Source organism: Pyrus communis, chromosome 4 (genome assembly GCF_963583255.1).
Source record: "Pyrus communis chromosome 4, drPyrComm1.1, whole genome shotgun sequence".
Classification (NCBI taxonomy): Eukaryota; Viridiplantae; Streptophyta; class Magnoliopsida; order Rosales; family Rosaceae; genus Pyrus; species Pyrus communis.
In genome coordinates, this window is record NC_084806.1 from 19,279,593 (window position 1) to 19,300,699 (window position 21,107).

At 39.9% G+C, this 21,107-nt stretch overlaps 1 protein-coding gene, 1 long non-coding RNA gene and 3 pseudogenes across 3 annotated transcripts; 3 read left to right on the forward strand and 2 right to left on the reverse strand.

The window, feature by feature from the left end:
* Nucleotides 1–2,535: 2,535 nt before the first annotated feature.
* LOC137731831 (pentatricopeptide repeat-containing protein At5g57250, mitochondrial-like) lies at nt 2,536–7,155 on the forward strand (annotated as a pseudogene).
* Nucleotides 7,156–8,067: 912 nt separating this feature from the next.
* Nucleotides 8,068–10,853, reverse strand: LOC137732821 (conserved oligomeric Golgi complex subunit 6-like; annotated as a pseudogene).
* A 95-nt stretch (nt 10,854–10,948) lies between these two features.
* Nucleotides 10,949–12,791, reverse strand: LOC137731830 (large ribosomal RNA subunit accumulation protein YCED homolog 2, chloroplastic). Of its 2 annotated transcripts, XM_068471064.1 has the most exons (7): nt 12,615–12,791; nt 12,162–12,350; nt 11,965–12,054; nt 11,670–11,759; nt 11,459–11,539; nt 11,309–11,354; nt 10,949–11,226 (listed from the first exon to the last, which is right to left on the reverse strand). In XM_068471064.1, the coding sequence occupies exons 1-7, from the start codon at nt 12,750–12,752 to the stop codon at nt 11,153–11,155; spliced, it is 708 nt and encodes a 235-aa protein (XP_068327165.1). In that variant the 5' UTR covers nt 12,753–12,791; the 3' UTR covers nt 10,949–11,152. The 2 variants fall into 2 exon arrangements, with proteins under 2 accessions (XP_068327165.1, XP_068327166.1); XM_068471065.1 differs by lacking the exon at nt 11,670–11,759.
* Nucleotides 12,792–13,427: 636 nt separating this feature from the next.
* Nucleotides 13,428–14,765, forward strand: LOC137730613 (uncharacterized). The gene is made up of 4 exons (XR_011068195.1): nt 13,428–13,562; nt 14,103–14,168; nt 14,328–14,417; nt 14,585–14,765. It is a non-coding gene; the product is annotated as an uncharacterized lncRNA (long non-coding RNA).
* A 42-nt stretch (nt 14,766–14,807) lies between these two features.
* Nucleotides 14,808–19,562, forward strand: LOC137732318 (probable splicing factor 3A subunit 1; annotated as a pseudogene).
* Nucleotides 19,563–21,107: the final 1,545 nt, after the last annotated feature.

Below are 21,107 nucleotides of genomic sequence, written 5' to 3' on the forward strand. Positions count from 1 at the left end.
TTGTGGGATTAAAAATATTAAAATATAAATTATACTCTCCAATATATTTTGTGTGTGTATATATCTCCAAATGTATGTATATAAATATAGGCACATTCATCAAAATTAACAAAAAAATTATTGTACGAAAATATGGGTACATACTTCAAAATCACACAAAAAATAATAAATATTAGGTGACACACTCTGACCGAGATCAGGGTATGCTGGCCGTCACGTGGAAGTGACGTAACTATGTGCACAGTGCGAAAGCTAATAAATAATAATAAAAGTACGAATAAATAAAAACCCAGCTATACACAAAGTAATAACACACATGTGCAAGCGTAAGTGTGAAAAACAAAGTTCAGAGCACAAAAGACCTAGTGCAGTCCGGGAGAAACAACACTAAATAAACACACCCAAGGGTGGTCCTACATTGGTGATAATCTGTCAGATAAGTCGGGAAAATCCTCTGGGGAGCCACCAAAAGCGCTAGCCAAACTAGAACCTGGAGGGGCGCAAAACAGAAAGCGTGAGTGAGCAAAAACAAAGCTTTTCAAAAATCATTTCATAAACAAAGTTCTAACCCCTCGCCGTAAAACCTGTATACTTCCCAGAAAAATAGAATATATACCTATATATAATAACCATGCTCGGAAATATGCCATGCCAAATGCCTCGAATTAAAATGCAAGTACTCAGGTAATGCCAATCCATGCCATATAATTTGTCAACCGGAGTCACCTAACATGACCTGTACGGCTGAAACTAGAGCTCAAATATCTATCTCACTAACTATACCTGCACACGAGTCGGAACTACCAAAAGTGGTCTGTACGACAAGACTGGGTGTATAATAAGCACGCTCAAGTGCTACAATCACGTGAAGACTGGGCAAATAATAGCGGGTCACCTACGAGTCGGAACCACCTAAAGTGTTCTGTACGACAGGACTGTGCACCTAACTTGGATCCAAGATGAGCATGTGGTGTGGGAGGAGAACATCACGTGAAGGACTGTGCCCAACTCTGGACGGGAGTACTAACACCGGAGGTGCAGGTTATGAGCTCTCTATGCATCTCAAATCACTACTGAACATAAACATAAACCATAACTCACCTGGCACTTACCTATGCGTCCGCAGCACCAACATATATATATATATATATATATATATATATGCAACTAATAATGCATAATTAAATGGGTAAACATAATGCATGGCATATAAACGTATAAACGTTTCATTTCACTTTCTATGAAAAACATAAGTATATAGGTATATATGAAAAACCAAAAGCCCACTCACTGGTATGTAGAAGGGTCGTAACCCCCTTACCTCGAGTGACCACGCTCGTCCTCGGGATAGGTCTCACCTATATGTGAAACAACTATAAAAACGTAAATTTTAAAGCACATAACCAACAATACGAAATAACTTCTCATACAATGCTCAAATGGGGTGTATGAATACACCAACGTGATCTACTCAACCTCACGAAAACCACCGGAATCTCACCAGGAAAACACTTTCAAGCACTAAAACCACCGGAATCTCACCAGGAAAACACCACCAACTCCGGCCAAACCTGCAACTCACGATCCCGACGTCCAAAACCTTCAAACGAACCACCCCGAGCCTCCTAAGAACCTCACCAAGCTTCCTACAAACTTGAAATTCCTAAAAACACATGGATTAACGTGTGCATGAATAGTGACCAAAATCGGGGATCTCGAGTTCGACGTGAAAACGAAGATATCCTTACCTGAAATGGGTATGGTTGAACTCCTAAGGACCTCACGAGCACAAATATGTAGTTTGTTTCCTCGATCCGTGACGATTTCAAGAGTTTGTGGTGTTGTCCGTACGAAAAGGATAGGAAAGGGAGAGAGTGAGTCTCGGGACAGGGCAGAGAGAGAGAGGAAATGAGTGTGGGTGTGTGTGTGGTCCAAAATCAACTAACAAATGCTTAAGAATGACCACACAACGAAACAAACATACTAGGAGCAAAACCGTCATTTTATCCCTACGGTACGAAAAGTCCGGGACAGGCTGTCACATTAGGCTTAATAACATTAGTAAATTTCTTCAATTAAACTTGACATGGATACATTCTCAAATCAAGAAAAAAAAATGTACCCATATAAGTTTAAAAATGGATTAGGAAAAAAATTGAATAGATTATATATATATATATATATATATATATAAATAAAAAGATTCATTTTACATAGAACAATTTGATATATTTAAGAATGTGTACATTGTAAGATTAAAAAATTGAAAACCTTTTTACAAAAAATTAAGGGGTACAAACTTGTCTAATTTATTTATTTTGATCTTGGAAATGTTTTGAATTGAAAATTAATTAGTAGTTTAATAAAGAGGTAAGTATTAAAGTCTTAAATCAATTATTAATTTTTATTTTAAAAATTACGTAACTTAAATGTAAATTTATTATTGCATTAAGAAACTTCGATGTAAATCTGAAAAATAATAACATTTTAGCTAGGGACGGATACCAATTGTTTCTTCAAAAATTCCCCCAAACAATGATAATCTTCTCTCCAATCTTCCACACCAGACTAATTCGATGCTTTTGTTCTTCTTCTTGCCGAAGCAGTCTTACGGAACCCCTACCCCTTCAAACTCTACTCAAAAGCGGCTTCACTCCCACGCTCAAATCCATCGTCCAATTCCTTCTCTTCCTCTCTCGAACGCGCCGGTTCAACACCCTCCTCCACTTCTTCTCCCGAATGGAGTCCAATCAAATCAAAGGCAACTCCCAGGCGCACTCCATCGTGACCTGGGCTCTCCTAGATCTGCAGAAATACGAAGAAGCAGAGCATTTTATGAGGACACAGATGACCGAAGCTTCGAAGTTGCGGCGGAATCGGATGAGGGACTCTCTGATTCAAGGCCTGTGTATCAACCGGAAAGACCCCGAGAAGGCTTTGTGACCCACGGTATTTTTCCTTCTTCTTTCACGTTTTGCTCGTTAATTCATTCGTTTAGCAATGAGGGAGATATGAGCAAGGCAATTGAGGTGCTGGAGTTGATGACTGATGAGAAAGTTAAGTACCCTTTTGATAATTTTGTTTCTAGTTCAGTGATTTCCGGGTTTTGTAAGATTGGGAAGCCGGAAATCGCAGTCAAATTTCTTTAGAATGCCGTGGATTCTGGAGCTTTGGAGCCTAATATTGTGACTTATACAGCACTAGTTGCTGCTCTTTGTAAAAGGGTAGAGTTAATGAGGTTTGTGATTTGGTTTGTAGGATTGAGAAGCAAGGTTTGGCATTGGATGTTGTTTTATTTAGTTGTTGGATTTGTGGTTATATTTCGGACGGGGTTCTGATGGAGGTTTTCCTGAGTCTGCATGTGAAGTGTATTTGGTTATGAGGAGGAAAGGGTCAGTTATCACAAGCAAAACTTACTATACAATTTTAAAAGGTCTAATTGGTGGTGGGAAAGATTCACTAACTCAGTCTTTCTCGAACATCTTTCTGAAAGAATATGGCCTAGAAGAACCCAAGGTAAGCAGGATTCTGGCTTACGACATATGTCTGAAGGGCGTTGATGATGCTCTCCGATTTCTAGACAAAATGAAGGACAAGCCTGCAACCGTCACTTTGCCTGTTACTCTTTTTAACACACTTATAAAGAATGGTAGAGTTTTGGATGCATATAAACTTGTCATGGTGGCTGGAGATGGTCTATCTATTCTAGATGCATTTGATTATTCGCTTATAGTTGATAGTCTTTGTAAAGTAGGATATATCAATGGGGCATTAGATCTGTGTAGTTTTGCTAAAAATAAATGGGTGACCCTTGATATCATCATTTATAATTCAGTTATAAATGGATTATGCCGCCAAGGCCACCTTGTTGAAGCATTTCGGCTATTTGATTCATTAGAGAGAATTAATTTGGTACCCACGGAAATCACTTATGCTACATCGATTGATGCCTTACGTATAGAGGGGTTTCTTCTGGATGCCAAGCAGTTTTTTGAGAGGATGGTTCTCAAGGGCTTTAAACCAAATATACATGTATACAACTCGATTATTGATGGTTATTGCAAAATTGGAGATATGAATGATGCCTTGAAGGTTCTTTATGATTTGGACTTAAAATCCCTCCAGCCTGATGAATTCACTGTTAGCATTGTAATCAATGGCTTTTGTCTAAAGGGTGATATGGAAGGGGCAATCAAATTCTTTGTCGAGCTTAAAGGAAAAGGTACATTACCTAATTTTTTGGGTTTCTTGTATTTACTAAGAGCTCTATGCGCCAAGGGAAGGATGGAAGAAGCTCGAACCATCTTGAGAGAAATGCTTCACTCCCAATCTGTTGTTGAGCTAATAAACAGAGTTGATGTTGAGGTTGAGACAGATTCTTTAGAAGGTTTTCTTGTTTCTTTGTGTGAACAAGGCCGTATCGAAAAAGCACTTACTGTCCGTAATGAAATTGGGTGCATGTTTTTCCCTGTTAGAGGTTCACCCAATACTCACCAACAATCTCATAAACTAGACAAGCCTTGTGACAGGGAGGCTTCTGGTACAGTTGTTTCAACTTCTGTAACCTACACTGATGCAGAGTTGGATAGTCAGCTTTCTGAAATGAAGAAAGTAGAGAAGGTGGCAGAAAATTATGATGGCATGGAGAGAAGGTCTCAGTTTAATGACTTTGACTATTGCTATAAACAAATTGCTATACTCTGTTCAAGTGGGGAGATACAAAAGGCTAGCCAGTTAGCAAAGGCAAAGGGGATGGTTCCCAATTTTGGCAGGGCCACTTGGTATAATTGAAAAATCTGGCTAAAATGGTGTTGTAACTTCCTTCCCCTTCAATAAGGGACCAGTGAAAGCAGTTACAGGTATATCTTCTCATTCTTTGAAAGTTTTTCTACCCTTTCAAATTAGTAATTGTTAATTGCGTGTGTGGTATGTAAGTGTGCTCTCGTTATTTATTTGTTTGTGTTATGCCATTTGATTTTTAAGCTTGGAAAGACATATGTATTGTTTATCTGCAATCTTTGTGTGCATATATTCAATTGATGATATAAGTGATATGAGGTCGCGTTTGGTACGCGGGACGAGACGGAACAGAGTGGAACGAAGCGTTCCGTCCCACGTTTGGTGCGCCTAAAATGACTGGAACGCATTGTTTCATGGAACAAGTTTTGGATGATTTTTAGTTCCACCTCCCCCCTGGAACGGGTTGTTCCATGTCCGTGGGACAGAAATTTCCAATATTTTAAGACAAAAATGCCCCTTGTCTTTTTCAAAATTTACAACATCAAAATCATATAACAAACCCTAAAAACTATCTTCTCTTCTTCTCAGCCGTTCCTCTTCACCTCTGCATCCCTCTCCCCTTCGCAACCTTCCTGCTCATCTTCTTCTGTGTAGCCTCGCAACCTTCCTCCTCGTCCCCTTCGCAACCTTCCTCCTCGTCCTCTTCTGTGTAGCAGCTCTGCGAACTCGGTGGTCCTCAGGTCTCGCTCTCTCTCTCTCTCCTTCTCCTCTGTATTTTTGGGTAACTTGAATGTTTGAATTGGTGATCACAAAATCAAGATTTGTTTGTCATTTACAGTATTAATAAGTGCCTGATTTCATTTGTAAACTATTTCTGTTTACAATAAATCCAAGTTGTTTGATGGGAAATCTGGTAACAGGCTGAAAGTGATAGCCTTTCTGCTTTTAGCCAAGAGTACATGATTTCTTATGCCATTGTATTCATCGGATTAATCCGGAGAAGAGTACATGGCCTTCCTACACGCTGACACGGCTTGGACATGGGGCAGGGGCCTTTTGTAAAATATTTTGGGAGTAGTTTTGGAAATATTGAATGTAAAATATTTTGAGAGTAGTTTAAGTTATGCATATTTCATTTTCTTTGTTTAAGTTCTAAATGTTTAAACCCTAAAACGTTTACGATATAAATGATCATTAAACTTATATATTTTTCAACATTTGTCATGTGCTCTTATGTGGTTTGCCTTGTTCCTGCAATGGGGAATATTTAGAGGGGTGTCCTTCTAAACAAGGCCAATTCTAATGTTTGTAGAACCTGAACTCCCTGAACAACAACCCACAATTGAAAGGACCAAAATTAGGGACTAAAAATTGAATTGGGGTGTGGGTTTTGCAATTTGCACAATAAAATTTGATGGGTTTGTGGTGAAAATTCGAATGGAGGTGTAGAAAATGGGAAAAATTACAAATTTTAAAGGGGTTTGCATGTGAAACACAACATATACCTATTAAAATTTGGACCAAGAAAAACAAATAATGGATAATAGTGTTCAAATTTGAACAACTTAATAAAATAAAAAAAAAAAGAAAAAAAAAAAGAGTCCTGTCCCGTTCCGCCCATAAAATTGTACCAAACAACAGACGGAACATGGGTATTTTAGTCATTTTAATCTTTTGGTTCCGTTCCGTCCATGTGCTACCAAACGCAGGACGGAACAACAGTCTTGTTCCGTCCTGCGCGTACCAAACATAACACAGAACATCCATTCCGTCCCGTCCCGTCCCGTCCCGTCTGCGTACCAAATGCTACCTGAGTGACATTATTTATCCGCTTTTTCCTGATGGTATCTGAAGACTTTTGGACTTCCAGATAAGCTATCTTTGTCAACATATTGATGGAAGGTTTAAAATTTAACAACATACTTCATGGTTCAATATCTTTGTTCTGACACTGTTATGATTTGCTGTTAATAATTGTTTTTTTGCTTATGTTAATCGCTGCATCTATGTGAACGCATATTTATATGTACTGACGTTCTTACATATATGTATACAGAGACTATGCCCTAAGTATAAGTTTTGGCTGCAACAGAATACTGTCAAACTAAACAGTATCAGCTGGTGGAACTTGAAACCGATGGTTATTTTGAAAAGGTTTTGTGCCATATAAACTTTTTCGTTGCTTTGGCATCATGAAGATGAAAAGGTAACCCTCTATATTGTTTCAATTCTTTCTTTGTTTATTTGTTTCTTTTGTCTATCGGTATTTATTGTTTAGTTACAGAAACCTGCTGCACAGTGTGGCGTTCAACCTTAAGTCGCCCTTGCTGCCGTCAAAGTATATGATGGAAAAAGTGGATGGTTATTTGTGCCCCAGGTAATTCACCAGCTCAGATGCATGAGTAACAGGTTAAACTCTCACCGGTTTTTATTTTTTATTTTTAACGTGTGCCATTTTTTCATTGCCTCCCCAAATATTTGGGCTACCTAGTCTAGGATTGAGACTTTCTTGATGATACTCTGTCTTCTAAGTAAGTTTTAAATTTTATATGCATTTCCCTACTCGCTTCGTACTTAAAACTGGGGCGTGATGATTATTTTGCTTCGTTCGCCTCTTTTCTTTCTGTCTGTATCTGCAAAAGACCCATTTTCTTTTTCTTCTTTTTCTTTTCTCTTGAATTGTCATTGTTTTTTCTTGAACCTCTTGCAGATTCCTCTGCTATAAGTATTTTTCGTTTCCATAATTATAGAGGAGAGCTGCAGCGTGACGCCAGATTATCAAACATTTCTCTCTTGTAAGCAAGCTTAACTGCAGAGTCCTAATAGATTATTGTGTATGATAACACCTAAATCATGTTCTTTCTTTTCTTTTGGTGCTTTAAATTCTCTTAATTTTACGGTATTGATTGATGAGCTAACAATTTCTCTCTTTAATCTTAGCCAAGGGACTTGCCACAACCCGATGATACTAGTTCGATTTAGTATTATCCGAACTTGTATGAAATTCTGTGTTACTCAACAAATGAGGTCTGGTGAAACATGTTGTCAACCTGCTCTATAACAGAAGAGAAAGTTACATTAAAGCAGCCTTAAGAAAACGGTGTCTGTAGAACCATGCACGTTGTCAATCAGGTTCAGGGATGCAGATATTGATTTGTTTCATCACCTCTGGATGATTTGGGCTTGGTTAACATTTGGTTTGAAAAAAGACACGCGAATTACGATTTCTTTGCTGCAAACGTAGAAATGTAGAGTTTCTTCATTTTCTTCACCTAATATCTCACAATCAAACAGTTAGTAGAACTTGTTCGACAGAAATAAGATGTTTCATCGGTGCTTCAAATTCCCAAAATGGTGCCTTGCCAGTGACTTGGGATCTGAGTAGCCATTTTTGGGATCCATAATTGCTTCATATGTAATGTCATATGCTTCGGCCAATGATTTAGCCACTTGGATACAAGCTTCAGAACGCAACTTTGGAACCTGCATCTGCTCAAATTCTGGCAGAGAACTCTCGCTTCCCAAAACAAGCCCAAAGAAAGCCTTCAAACACTCGGAAAGAGAGGCTGGAGAAGTGTCATCTATCTCTACCAATGGGGTAGTGCCAGTCTCCTTGCTGAGTGAGTCACGAAAGTAAGGCATCTTCTGCGACAAGCCACATCTTTTAAGGATCACATCGACTTCATTTTCTACAAGGGCTTGCATGTGTTTAGCTATCATCCCGAGGCACTTCACGTATTCCTCTGCAACCTCATGCCCAAGCAATGGTTCTTGTATGGCACACAAGCAATTGATGAGGAATATCTTCGAGGATGTTTCACTTGACTGCACCAATCCATTGAATAGGTATTAGGACGAAAGAAATGAAGAAGATTATGCATAAGAATCACACGAACATCTTCGAAACTAGCTTGAAATTTGTAAGAATAAGAGGCACATCTTTGGACTATTGCTAAACCAAACATTGATGTTATGTATCCTTTCCTCTATGTGTTTGGCAGGGGAGGGAGAGGATCTTGTTTGTCTTTGGCAAAGATTGATTTGGGATTAATCATAATTTGGCACCAGGAATAGATGCACACAAGTTGATGAGAAGTACAACAAAATGTAACAGCAAGCCATGCCGCTGAAGATAATCTGAAATCAGAGGCTCGGAAAGTAATGAGAAAAGAAACCTGAGATGAGGGGGCAGAATTGCTGTTGGACAATAGTGCATCAACTGGTGATTTAAGAAATTGACCTCAGTCAGAACTCATCCTATTTTTTCTTGAAGAGTAGCCAACTCCCTTGGACTTGTGGGCCTCTGCAGCTTGCTCACATATTGCTTACAGGAGTGGTTCTACTAATATAGAGAGCATTTGTTTGTGGGATCACAGAACTCAAAGCAATAGGCACAAAAGCACTCAAAGTGAAGTTCTCCGTAAGTTTGTTCTTAATCAATGGGAATGCGACAGTTTTGAAGCTTCGAGCATGCCTGAAAAACTAATGTCGATGTTGCTTTGACCATCATGAAACCAGATTATGTCAATCAATGCCATATATGTAATGGAATGTCCAGCACAACGCACCTTAATAATTGGATCGAGTAAAGCAGATATGACTGGACCAAAAGAAGGATTTTTGCCTAAAGTTGGAAGCATCATGCTGTTATGGGTCTCAACTATTTCAAGCAAAAGTGAGACTTCTTCCCTTACTGCTGGTGGAGGGGAGAGTTCAACAGAAACAAGGGGAGGATACCTCAAAAGCTTTTCCCCTCTGGTTTTCAGAATATCAAAGAAAGTTTTCCGAGCAGCATCCTTTAGTGTCCACAGTGTATCAGATAATGCTGTTTCTCTCCCAATAAATTCCGATACCTGCAAGTAGACACACAGCCATATATTAGGAGAAAAAGAAAAGAACGCCAAACATGTGGGACAACTTATTCCATTGATGGATAGGAAAAGGGATCACTTACAGTGTGGCTGTAAAACTCCAGGGTATTACTTAGTTTGTACGAAATTATAAGGCTGTCTTTCGAGAATCACTCTCAGGGCTCTTGGAGAACTGGTTTCTAGTTGGACTAGCATCTCCCGCGGCATCTGGATAAAGCCTGCAACAGGAACAAGAAGAAGAAGGATTAATTATATTCACAAATGGAAGTGCAACACAACCAATAGGTCTTTGTTTTCACATCTGATGTAACCAACCTAGCATGTCCCCGAGAGTTAGTATCATCTTTTATGTTTCCATGATCCAGAAAATAAAAAATTCAGATGTGAGAGAGTAGAGAGTGCCTGATGCTGTGTTCTCAAGAGCAATTTACAATTGGCATGATGAATTTCTTGAACATGTGAAAGCGCCTTGAAGAAGTTGTCATTCAGTTCTTCATCCCTCAATGCACTTATCTCACAAACCCCAATCAACAAATCAATCCACTGATTCGAATCTCAACACAAACCAACACCAAAAGCCCAAATCAAAAACTAAATCGATTGATTCGAACCTCAACCAGAAAACCCTAATCAATCAATTCATTGAAATCTCACAACTTATAAACGCAAACGGTTTGATGGGTACCTCTTGATTAGAGAGCTGGTAATCGCGTAGGAAGCAAGAGACGATCTGCTTGAGCCTTTCGGTGGTGGCGGTGCAGCTGCTGAGAGCGTCAGCGATCTTGTCGCAGCTAGTGGCCAAGGCCTCTTGGGCAGCCAGTGAGGCCTTCAGGAACTTGAGGTTGGTGGCGAGGCCTCGCTTCTCGATGGTGGATCGGAGGTTCCGCCGCGACTGAGGGGTATTTTCGGAATAGAAAGATGAAAGGGTGTTGAGTGAGGCCAGCACATCGGGGGAGTCGGTGCGACACTCCAAGACCTTTTTCACCTTCCGGGTAAGTCCCGGCGCCAGCTTCGCTCGTGTCAGATTAGCTAGTTGTTGAGACAATAGTTTATTAAGGTGATGATTCCGAGAGAATGATCATTCACATTCGGATTGAGACCAATACAAGAATTACATAACGTACCAACGTATTAACACATACCCAAATTAAAATTACACAATGTTTGATACATATGTGAGTCACTCGATGAAGGGTATGTTGTAGGATTGGGAGGATTTGACAATGTATGTAGAATGGCCATAAATCCTGTGGAACTTCTGCTGTTGAAAAAATTGATGCAAGTTGAAAGGTTGTAAACTTCAAATTAAAAATTAGTAAAAGAAAAGCTTAATCTATGGATACTTGATTTAAAAATTTGAAATTTGAAACGTGTATATCAGAATATCTTTTGAACTTAAAAATCTCTCACTTATTACTAAAAATGCATATCACTAAACCGCAGTTCCAACTGCGTTATACTATTTACAACGGTATAGACTATACATTACACACTTGTTCAAAATACATGAGCTTAATAACAGATAATATCATAGGCATATATTATTGCATATGCTTTAGCTCCAAAAGCCTAGACCATCTCTTATCAACAGAAGCAGTGCTTTTTCCACCAATATCTGCAAATCACAAATTGTGGGGAATTAATTACTTTCTTGCTCAAAATAATTGCTAATTTTTTTCTTGTCACACAACACTTACACTGCACAGTGGGATATGATTTCTCACACAGCTCTGAACAAGTATCCTGCAAAGTACAATTTCACCCCGTCGTTAATCAATCATTAAGGGTCTTCCTTTCGTGCTTTATGTCCGTATTATGATCGAAACTATTTCATTACTGGTTCATACTTTAATGGAGGTTGCAAGCCGTATCGTGTCCTGTATGAGTGAATCAAGTTCTGCTTCATTTCCAGGCTTCACGTAGATAACCTGTTGCAGCATGCAGCTGTGTGAACACACTATCATGGGGGGCTGAGAGAGAGAGAGAGAGAGAGAGAGAGAGAGAGAGAGAGAGAGAGAGAGAAGGAGAGCAAGAGATACAGAGAGTTTAGGGACTTAATGATGGATCATCGCCACCGATTTCAGGAAGTTGAACCGTGTGTTCGTCCCTGCTTGATGACAGAACCCACACGTTGAATTGTGTGTCAATCTGTTTAGACACAACATAACCAGATGAGTGCTGCAAAATTTGCGTCTCGTTTATTTCCATAAAGTACGATGTTAATATGTTTACCAACGCATAATTTGCTGAATAAATTTATTATCTCTAGCATTATTATTGTTGTGTTGTCTGGAATTTATATATGATTGAAGTAACGACTAAGATTTCATGCTTCTGCTAAGAAAATAAATACCTTTCTGCAGTAGGTAGAAGAGCAGTTGCTACATTTTCTGTTGAATGATGTTAATATCTTTCCATCAACTGAGAAGCCAAAGCTAGCATGCTGCAGGTAGTCATAAGCAGAAGGGAATTAACACTGGTGCTTAATCGAAAAAACTGTCTCGTTAACGACGATTATCTAATTTGCTATTCGAAAAAAATGGGAGCGACCTTGTGGACGCAGAGATTAACCGAAATTTGAGCGTCATGTGTATTTTCATCTTCGATCAAATCATCCAAACGCAGGTCTTGGAGGGAGAGAATGTAATCACAGCTCCAATTCCCATGCCATTTCCCATCTGCTGTTGATAATCTGATCACGCTCCGTGGGCTACTACTCCTGCTCTTCTTTTTGTTACCCTGAAGCACAAGTGGCAGCTCAACTATATTTATAATGCTATGGAGTAGTTATGCCTAGAACAATGTTCGGTTTGATAGACTTACGTAATCAGACTATGAATCTATATTGCGTATGCATACAAAAAACCACACATCCATATAACAATTGATGTGATCGATGGTACGCGGACTTATAGTTCAACACCTTAAGCTTCTTAATATACACAACATAAATGAAGAAAGCAAAAAAGCATGAGAGAAATCTGTGTTGTTTGAGGTTGGTACCAGAGAGAGAGATTTCCTTTTAGAAGAAGCTCTGATTGTGAAAGAACGAGACACCGAATCGGAGAATTTGGGGTTTGCCGGAGTTACAGAGAGAAGCTTAATATGCCTTGCTGATACCAGATGACCAGCTTCTGCCATCTCTCTTGGACTATAGTTCTTGTCCGGAAGGAGGAGAAATGTCGGACATGAGTTCTTGTTCGGAACCTTATCATCATATAAAGCGGTGGTACTTGGAAGTTTGGGAGACACTCAAAACATGGGCTAAAATTACAATGCTGCCCTCTTACGAAACGTTGTTTTGTTTAGGAAGGAAATTGTATCAATAGTCCAACAATTTAAATTAATTAGAGTAATGGTCCATCAACTAAAAATCTATGATTATTGATTCTTTAAATCATCAAAACGTATAGTTATGATTAGGGGTGGGCAAATAGGTTCTGTACCCACAGGTCGGTGCGGGAAGGGGTGGGTACAAAATTTCAAAACACAAAACGGGACGGGACGGGACGGGACATATAACCAAAATTAGTGGGACGGGGCAGGTTCAAAAATAGGAAGGAACGGGCCCCCGACCCGGCCTGTTTCTAGCTTTCTAGCTTTAGAAAATTGAAGTGGGTTTAATGTATGTCAAATCCCTCCACCTTTTATTGCCATATTTTCATCTTATAGACTGACTCAGTTTCCCGTTCTCCATTCATTCACAACTCAAGCTCGAGTTGAGTCCTCGACAGTAGCCGTCCTTCAACAACCACCATCAGACTCCACAGCCCTCGACAACCACTATCAGAGTCCTTGACAGTAGCCATCTTAGACTCCACAACCCTCGATTCCGTCTTCGTCTCCCTCTTTCTGGAAAAATGTCAGTGGCGGTAACCTTCAACAACCACCATCACCATCATCTCTCCGAATTGAGACCACCATCGTCATCTCATCTCCTTTCAAATTAAGGTAATATAATTTCTAAACTCTTAATTTTAACTCTCTGGTTAATTTTCTGGATTTAGGGATTTATGGTTATTTGCAATCTTTGATTCTCTCTGATCAATTTTTATATTTGAGAGTTAGGGTTTTCTACAATCTCTCAGTCTATTAAGCAGTTCTTCATACCCTAAACACAATCCATAAATTTTCCTTCATGGAAATTAAGAATTAGGAAGTTAGGGATTTAGGGTTCAAATGTTCATTACTGTACCTACCGGGTATTCCATAATGTTTGAAATTTGAATTGGGAATTAATGTATTGTTCAAACTTGCAGGCTTGTTGTATAGCATTGAATGGGAATTTATTTATTGTCCAAATCTACAAATGTACAACAGCTTGACATATTTGACATGTCTCACTTCTTAATTCTTTAATCTTTGGGGGTTTTGTGTTGCTAAGGAAATTTCTGATGCTATTTCAATTTTGACATCATTGCTAAGGAAAATACTTTTGTGCTGTAAATTTATTTGAGGATAATTTGATGATTGTTCTTTTCGTGATGATAGTTCTGTACTAGTCTCCCTAAATACAACTCCTCAGTATGTCAGAGGAATCTAAAGAACTATTGTCAGGTAATGCAAAGTTGAGTGCTGCTCTTTGTTGCGTGTATTTTCTTTGATGGATTGCTTTATTTGAATCTTGATATAATCAGGCATTTCATAGTAGTCCAGCATTTGAACTTACCAGCTCCGATGACTTTATTTGGTTTTTTTTAACTCCCTTTCGAGCAGCCCTACGTTGAATTGGCGCACTGCTATGTCAACGAAAAAATTGTGCATTTGGACGCAATGGTTGATAGACACAGGAAAAAGTATGACAATGTGAGTTCTTATTATGTTTTCATCCCGTTGTTTTTCCTTTATTCGTATGTCGTATCCATGGTGTTAAAGGAAAAGTGGATGCAACATGATTTCTTTGTAACCTACGATTCTCTGACTTGAATTCTTCAACCTTCTTAATTTGGCTTTGGAATTTTGTTTTTCACCAGGACAACAATCTTGTTGGACAGTTGGACTGGTGAGACAGATATTATCTTCCCAGTATAATCGAAACATTCAGAGACTGACTTAGACATACTGGACTCTTTCCCTTCAAGATTTTCAACAACCTGTCCCTCTTCATTTAATTTATAATATATATATATATAACAAAAAAAAAAAAAAAAAAAAAAAAAACTAAGGACCCATGGACTTGGCCCGAACCGGCCCGTTTCAACCAGGTTGGGTAAAGTCCGATTCCTATATAAGAATCTGCTATCCCCAGCCCGCGCCGGCCTGTACCCACCCCTAGTTGTGGTCATTTTCGTTAAGTCTGTTAGAACTTTCATCAAATGAGTCACGTGGGCTGAATCAAATGGTAAGTATGAAAAACCAAATGAAAAAAATTATAGCAATGATTACTTAATTTTAACCCAAGTGAAGAATTGGTCTCGAAACTTTAACCCAATTATAACAATTATTCCACTATAACCCATTTTGACAAAATTGTAATGGAATTGATGAAGCAGAATGGCTGCACTTTTTTTGAGTTAGAACACCGAAAGCCCATCTTCATTTGCCTCGATAACATTGGGGCTTCGAAACCCTGGAACAGGTGGAATCATCTGGTTAGAACCCTAAGGTACACTCTCTCTCTCTCTCTTTCTCTCTTTCTCTCTCTCTCTCTTGCCTTAAACCGTAATATTTTTCGTACTCCCAAAAGTTCGAAGATCTCGTTTGTCGACCACATCGGCAGGGCAGGCGGGACTAATCTGTTAAATAGGTTTTGCTACAAAATTTTATGTATGTTTTTCTTAATGATGCAATTCTTGTTTATTTTATTTTCTGGTGCTTGAATCCTATCATGGTTTGAGGGCTCTCATTCAATTAATACTATTTTTTTTTTGAGATTCAGAAGTTATTATTCCGAATTGAAGTTTCCTTCGAAAATCGAGAATTACTTTAAATTTTGATTTAGGTTTTTATCAATTGAAGAATGCCACAAAGATGGGGGTTTTCGGAATTGTGTTGATCAATTTGGCTGACTTAATTTCTGTAAGACTGTTTGTGTTCCCATCGTTTTCGGGTTCATCTTAGAAAGTTTTTCTAGTCGGCAGCAATTCGGGTTTTCTGTATTTAGTAGTAAAACAGCTCAGTACTTACTAAAGTGGTCATGCGTATTTATAAATGCTTCTGACCATTCGTACGAGTTTTCCTGAAGTTTGTAATGTGCAGGTTGTAGTTAGCACAAGGCTGTTTTAATGCCTGTTAATTAGTCGATTCATACTTAAGGTACCGTTTGGTACGTGGGGCGGATGGAACAGAGTGGGACAAGGCGTTCCGTCCCACGTTTGGTGCGCCTTGTTTCACAGGACGAGTTTTGGGTGAATTTTCGTTCCACCTCACCCTCCTGGAACGACTCGTTCCACATTCGTGGAACACAAAATTATAACCTCTCCGTCTCCTTCTTCTTCCTCCTTGTTTCCATCCGAGGGCATCTTTGCTCTCGCTCCGTTCTGTTCCGTTCCATCCTGTCCCGTCCCTTTCCATTCCGTTCCGTCCCGTTCCGTCTGCATACCAAACGATACCTGTGTTCCGTTTTTTTTTTTCTCGACAGAAAATGATAGGGTCCATTTTGCCCTTACCAGCTCCTCCTTCTGATGGAGACCTTGGGCCTCGTCCGGAATCCCAAGTGACTGAACTCAATCAGGATGAGAAGCAATTGGACGAGGAGTTGAGCAAAGCCAACTCTACATCAGTTGCGATGCATACCAGGGCTATTGGTATCATACATCCTCCTTCAGACATTAGAAACATTGTTGACAAAACTGCCCAATTTGTGGCAAATAATGGACCGAAATTTGGGAAAAGGATTATGGCTAATAATACCGGAAATGCAAAGTTCAGTTTCTTGATTTCGACAGATCCCTACCATGCATACTATCAGCATCGGTTGTCTGAATTCCGTGCCCAGAATTAGTCTTCTGGACAGCAACCATATACACAGCCTGCGGATTCTGCTTCACCTGAGTCAGCTCCACCAGGTCCAGCTGTAGATGGTGAAGCAGGAGCCCCAAAGCCTGATTTCTCAGCCCAGTTTAGACCGGTCCGCAAAGTGCTCGAACCACCACAAGCTTAGGAGTTTACTGTTCGTCTTCCTGAAGGTATTACTGGGGAAGAGTTGGATATTATTAAGCTCACAGCCCAGTTTGCAGCTCGAAACGGGAAAACATTTTTGCAAGGATTGACAAGCAGGGAAATGAACAACCACCAGTTCCATTTTCTGAAGCCTATGCATAGTATGTTCACGTTTTTCACTTCTCTGGCTGATGCGTATTCTAAGGTGTTGATGCCTCCGGAGAATTTGCCAGATAAGCTTAAGAAAAGTGTTGCTGACATGACAACTGTGCTCGAGAGGTGTGTCCATCGATTAGGGTGGGAGCGTTCACAAGAGCAAGCAAGACAGAAGGCTGAAGATGAGATTGAGCAGGAAAGGATACAAATGGCTATGATTGATTGGCATGATTTTGTTGTGGTTGAAACAATAGACTTTGCAGATGATGAGGATGAGGATTTACCTCCTCCGATGACCCTTGAGGTTATAAGGAGAAGCAAGAACACAGATATGGAAGAAGACGTTGAGCCTGGTAAGGTGGTGGAAATGGAAATGGATGAAGAAGAGATGCAGCTTGTTGAAGAGGGCTTGAGGACATCTAGACTTGAAGAGAATGATGATGAAAAGAAGAATGAGAATGTGGTGACAGAGGACCCAGAACCACCAATGAGAATTGTGAAGAACTGGAAGAGACCTGAGGACAGGATCCCTGCCGAAAGAGACCCAACAAAGTATGTCATTTCCCCAATCACTAGAGAGCTTATCCCGACCAACGAGATGTCTGAACACATGAGGATTTCTCTCATTGATCCAAAATACAAAGAGCAAAAGGAAAGGATGTTTGCTAAGATTTGGGAGACTACTCTTGCTCAAGATGATGAAATCTCAAGAAACATTGTGGGCCTTGCACGAACCTGTCCTGATGTTTTTGGTACCACAGAGGAAGAAGGTTCTAATGCAGTCAAGGCTGAGATTGAGAAAAAGAAAGATGAGCAACCAAAGCAGGTCATTTGGGATGGTCACACTGGAAGTATTGGCCGCACAGCAAATCAAGCAATGTCGCAGAATATCAATGGAGAGGACCAAAATGATGGTCTCAACAATGATGCTAGGAACCTTCCTGGTCCTGCAGCTCCTCCTCCAAGACCTGGTGTGCCTTCAATTCGTCCTCTTCCTCCACCACCTGGTCTTGCCTTGAATACCTCGTCCTCCAAACACAGTCCAGTATTCTGCTCCACCTAGCGGCAGTCTCCCTGCTCCTCCACCAAGGCCCCCAGTTGTCCAATATCAATCAATTCGACCTCCTGGACATCCAATGCCCATGAGTTCTGGACAGCAGTCCCCTGCTCAATTGACCACGTCCTATGCCTCCATCCATGTCTATGAATGCACCTGGTAGTTCTGTACCACCTTCACCTGGTTCTCAGTTTACACCAATGCAAGTTTCCCGACTGTATGTGCCTCTTCTCGTTCCTCCACCTACAATGCAAATGATGCCAGCCCCACCTTTGCCTCAGGGAGTGCCTCCACCACCACCTGAAGAAGCTCCTCCACCGTTTCCAGAAGAACCTGAGCCAAAGCGGCAGAAGCTTGACAATTCTATGCTTATTTCAGAAGATACAGTTTCTGGCACAGCATCCGGTATGGATTTTTTCGATATCCTTGTCTTTCTACCATAAATTCTTTAGTAAGTGCAATGCTATTGTATAATGGATTGTTGGTAGCCTGACAGAAACTATTCTTTTAATGGATTGTTGGTAGCCTGACAGAAACTATTCTTTTCTTTTCTTTTTTATCTTTTTGGTTACAGGGACCTGTTCGCATCACAGTATCTGTGCCCAATGTGGATGAAGGTAATCTAAAGGGACAACTTTTGGAGATCACGGTGCAGTCTTTGTCAGAAACTGTTGGCAGTTCGAAAGAGAAAATTTCTGGGGAGATCCAGCTTCCAGCAAACAAACAGAAGTTGAGTGGGAAACCTGGTTTTTTCAAGGACAACATGTCACTTGCATTTTACAATGTTGGAGCAGGAGAAACGCTTACTCTTTCATTAAGGGAGCGTGGTGGAGGAAAGAGATGAACATATTATGTGACCCAGGCGATTAAGGTTCTTGTTGGAATTTTCTTGTTACCATGAGAATCTGCAAGTTATCATGTGGGGCACTTTTATTCTACTTTCTTTGATGTTATATGGGAGATTATATGTTCGTCATGTGTTGATAGGATGATTTTGCCTGACATATTATTGTTGTCTTTAAAGTTTAAACTGATTGCTAATGTTGTTTCTACTACAGATTTGGTGCTTTGGCGAGTGTCTCTCAAGGACAATGGGAAGTCGATCAGCTTCTTTCCTTAACCAGAGCAAGTTATTTAATAAAATATCTAATTACTGCTCCTTTTTGCAATTCAGTTTTTTCCCTGGAAAATATGTGCTCATTGTCTTATTATGGTTTCGAGTCTTTGATATCTTTAGAAGCATGCTTGGTGTTAGAAGACCTTTGTTTATCTTAAGTTATTTTCAGTGTTCACTTTTTCAATTATTTTGATGAAAGATTTTGCTGTTGGTGAATGTTGGTATTTCGGGTCTTGTTATCTAGTATGTAGTATCATTTTGTTGGTTTAAACTATACTGTGCATTTAACAAAGGGCGTATAAACTTTTGTTATTTTACGTTCTGCAATCCTTGAACAGCCAATAGCAAGCAGCGGCTGGTAGAGTTGGTGTTGTCTGATGATGGTTGTTAACTAAAGGAGAGAGGCTTAGAGGTACGTGTTGGGCATAAATCTCTTGTGCAAATCGTTCTCTTATAGCTCATAGCTCCCAGTATAAATTTAATTGGAGTGTAACTGTACAACGCATGAGAATGTGATAATCCCTACTTGTTATGTTGTTAGTGTGGAATGCGGATGCAAGATGGTATCATGGTGAGTGAGTTTGACCACTGGCGGATTTGGTTTTATTTTGGCAACGAAGAGATGATTACAAGTTTATTACAAATGTACAACGTGCTATAAAAAGGAAGAGCATGTGTAAATTACAACAATTGAGATACAAACTTATCACGTTTGAATCACCTCTTTGATAAGGGAAATGATTTATACTATATGGCACGTATTGCATGTGATGCTGTACTCGTATCATTTAAATTGTTTTCTTAATAGAGATAGGGTTTACCTATACAAGTAGGTTGCGCCTCTATTAGAAAGGTGGTGTGCAGAATATGATTAGAGTAGCATTTTTGTATGGTATAAGAGGATGATTACAATCAAAAGGAAAAAAGTTCGGAATCGATCTTAAGAAGATGCAACTGGTAGATAGGCCTTTGTTTTCATCTCATTACTTTATGGATTCAAACTCTCTCCCTTTCTTTTAGTGTAGATCTATAAACCATGAATACGGGAGTTCCATAGAGATTTGGCAACGTAAAAATTCTCAATGAATCCCGATTTGTGAGTCGCATGGATTCACTAATTAAATAAATATTAAAAATATATTACATTTAAGTAGTGAATAGGCCATTTGTTGGGGGACTTTTAGGTCGAGGTGGACTTGGGCTTTGAGAATGTCCTCGTCTTCCTTGCACTGGCTTGTAATGCCTATGGCTAGACGCTTTCTTTCCATAGGTGCATTATGGCCGTAGAATCACCAAAGTGTCTTACTGCCATTGATGGGTCCTTCACTATTGAGGATCGTCTTCGACGAGGCAGGCCGTCGCCTCCTCTTGGTTCTTAGAGCAAGGCCTTCAAGGATGAAGAATCCTCCTTAGATTCAATGCCTCCTATTGATCCTAGACATATTTCTTGATGTTGCATCGAAAATGGGTTGCTTCTCGTCGTGTCGATCCACTTCGAGTTTTCCTGTGGTGAGGCTATTGGCTGGGTGGATTGGGTAAAGACTGAGCTCAGCTTTGCAAAGCAGTGCGCGACCTTGACAAGGGCCAAGGTTTTGGACACTGTCTTCATGACCAAGAAACAAGTTGCTCGCCTCAAGCTTGAGTTTCTTCGCCACATGGTTAGGCGGTGGAGTACAGAGACCCACACCCTTGTTTGTGCTTGGGGAGAATTCAACCCTACTCTAGAGGATGTCGCTAATATTATGCATCTTCCAATTGTGGGTAACGTGGAACCCTTCCGTTACGTCATTCCTTCGGCAAGCACTGACATTTTTGATGTTTTGAAGAAAGGTGCTCCTACATCTCCGCGCAAGGCTTTTTGCTTCAACGAATGGATCAAACACTTTTGGCATAATAAACAAGAGTCGAACTGCAGGTTCAAAGCCATGTTGTGCTTATGGCTAGGTCGCTTCATCTTCTATGATAGCAAAGATACCTTTAGTCGCCAAGTGATTCCTTGGGCCATAGCAATCGTACGTGGCCAAGTGGTTCTGTTGGCTTCGTGTTCCTCAGGCTCCTCTACCAC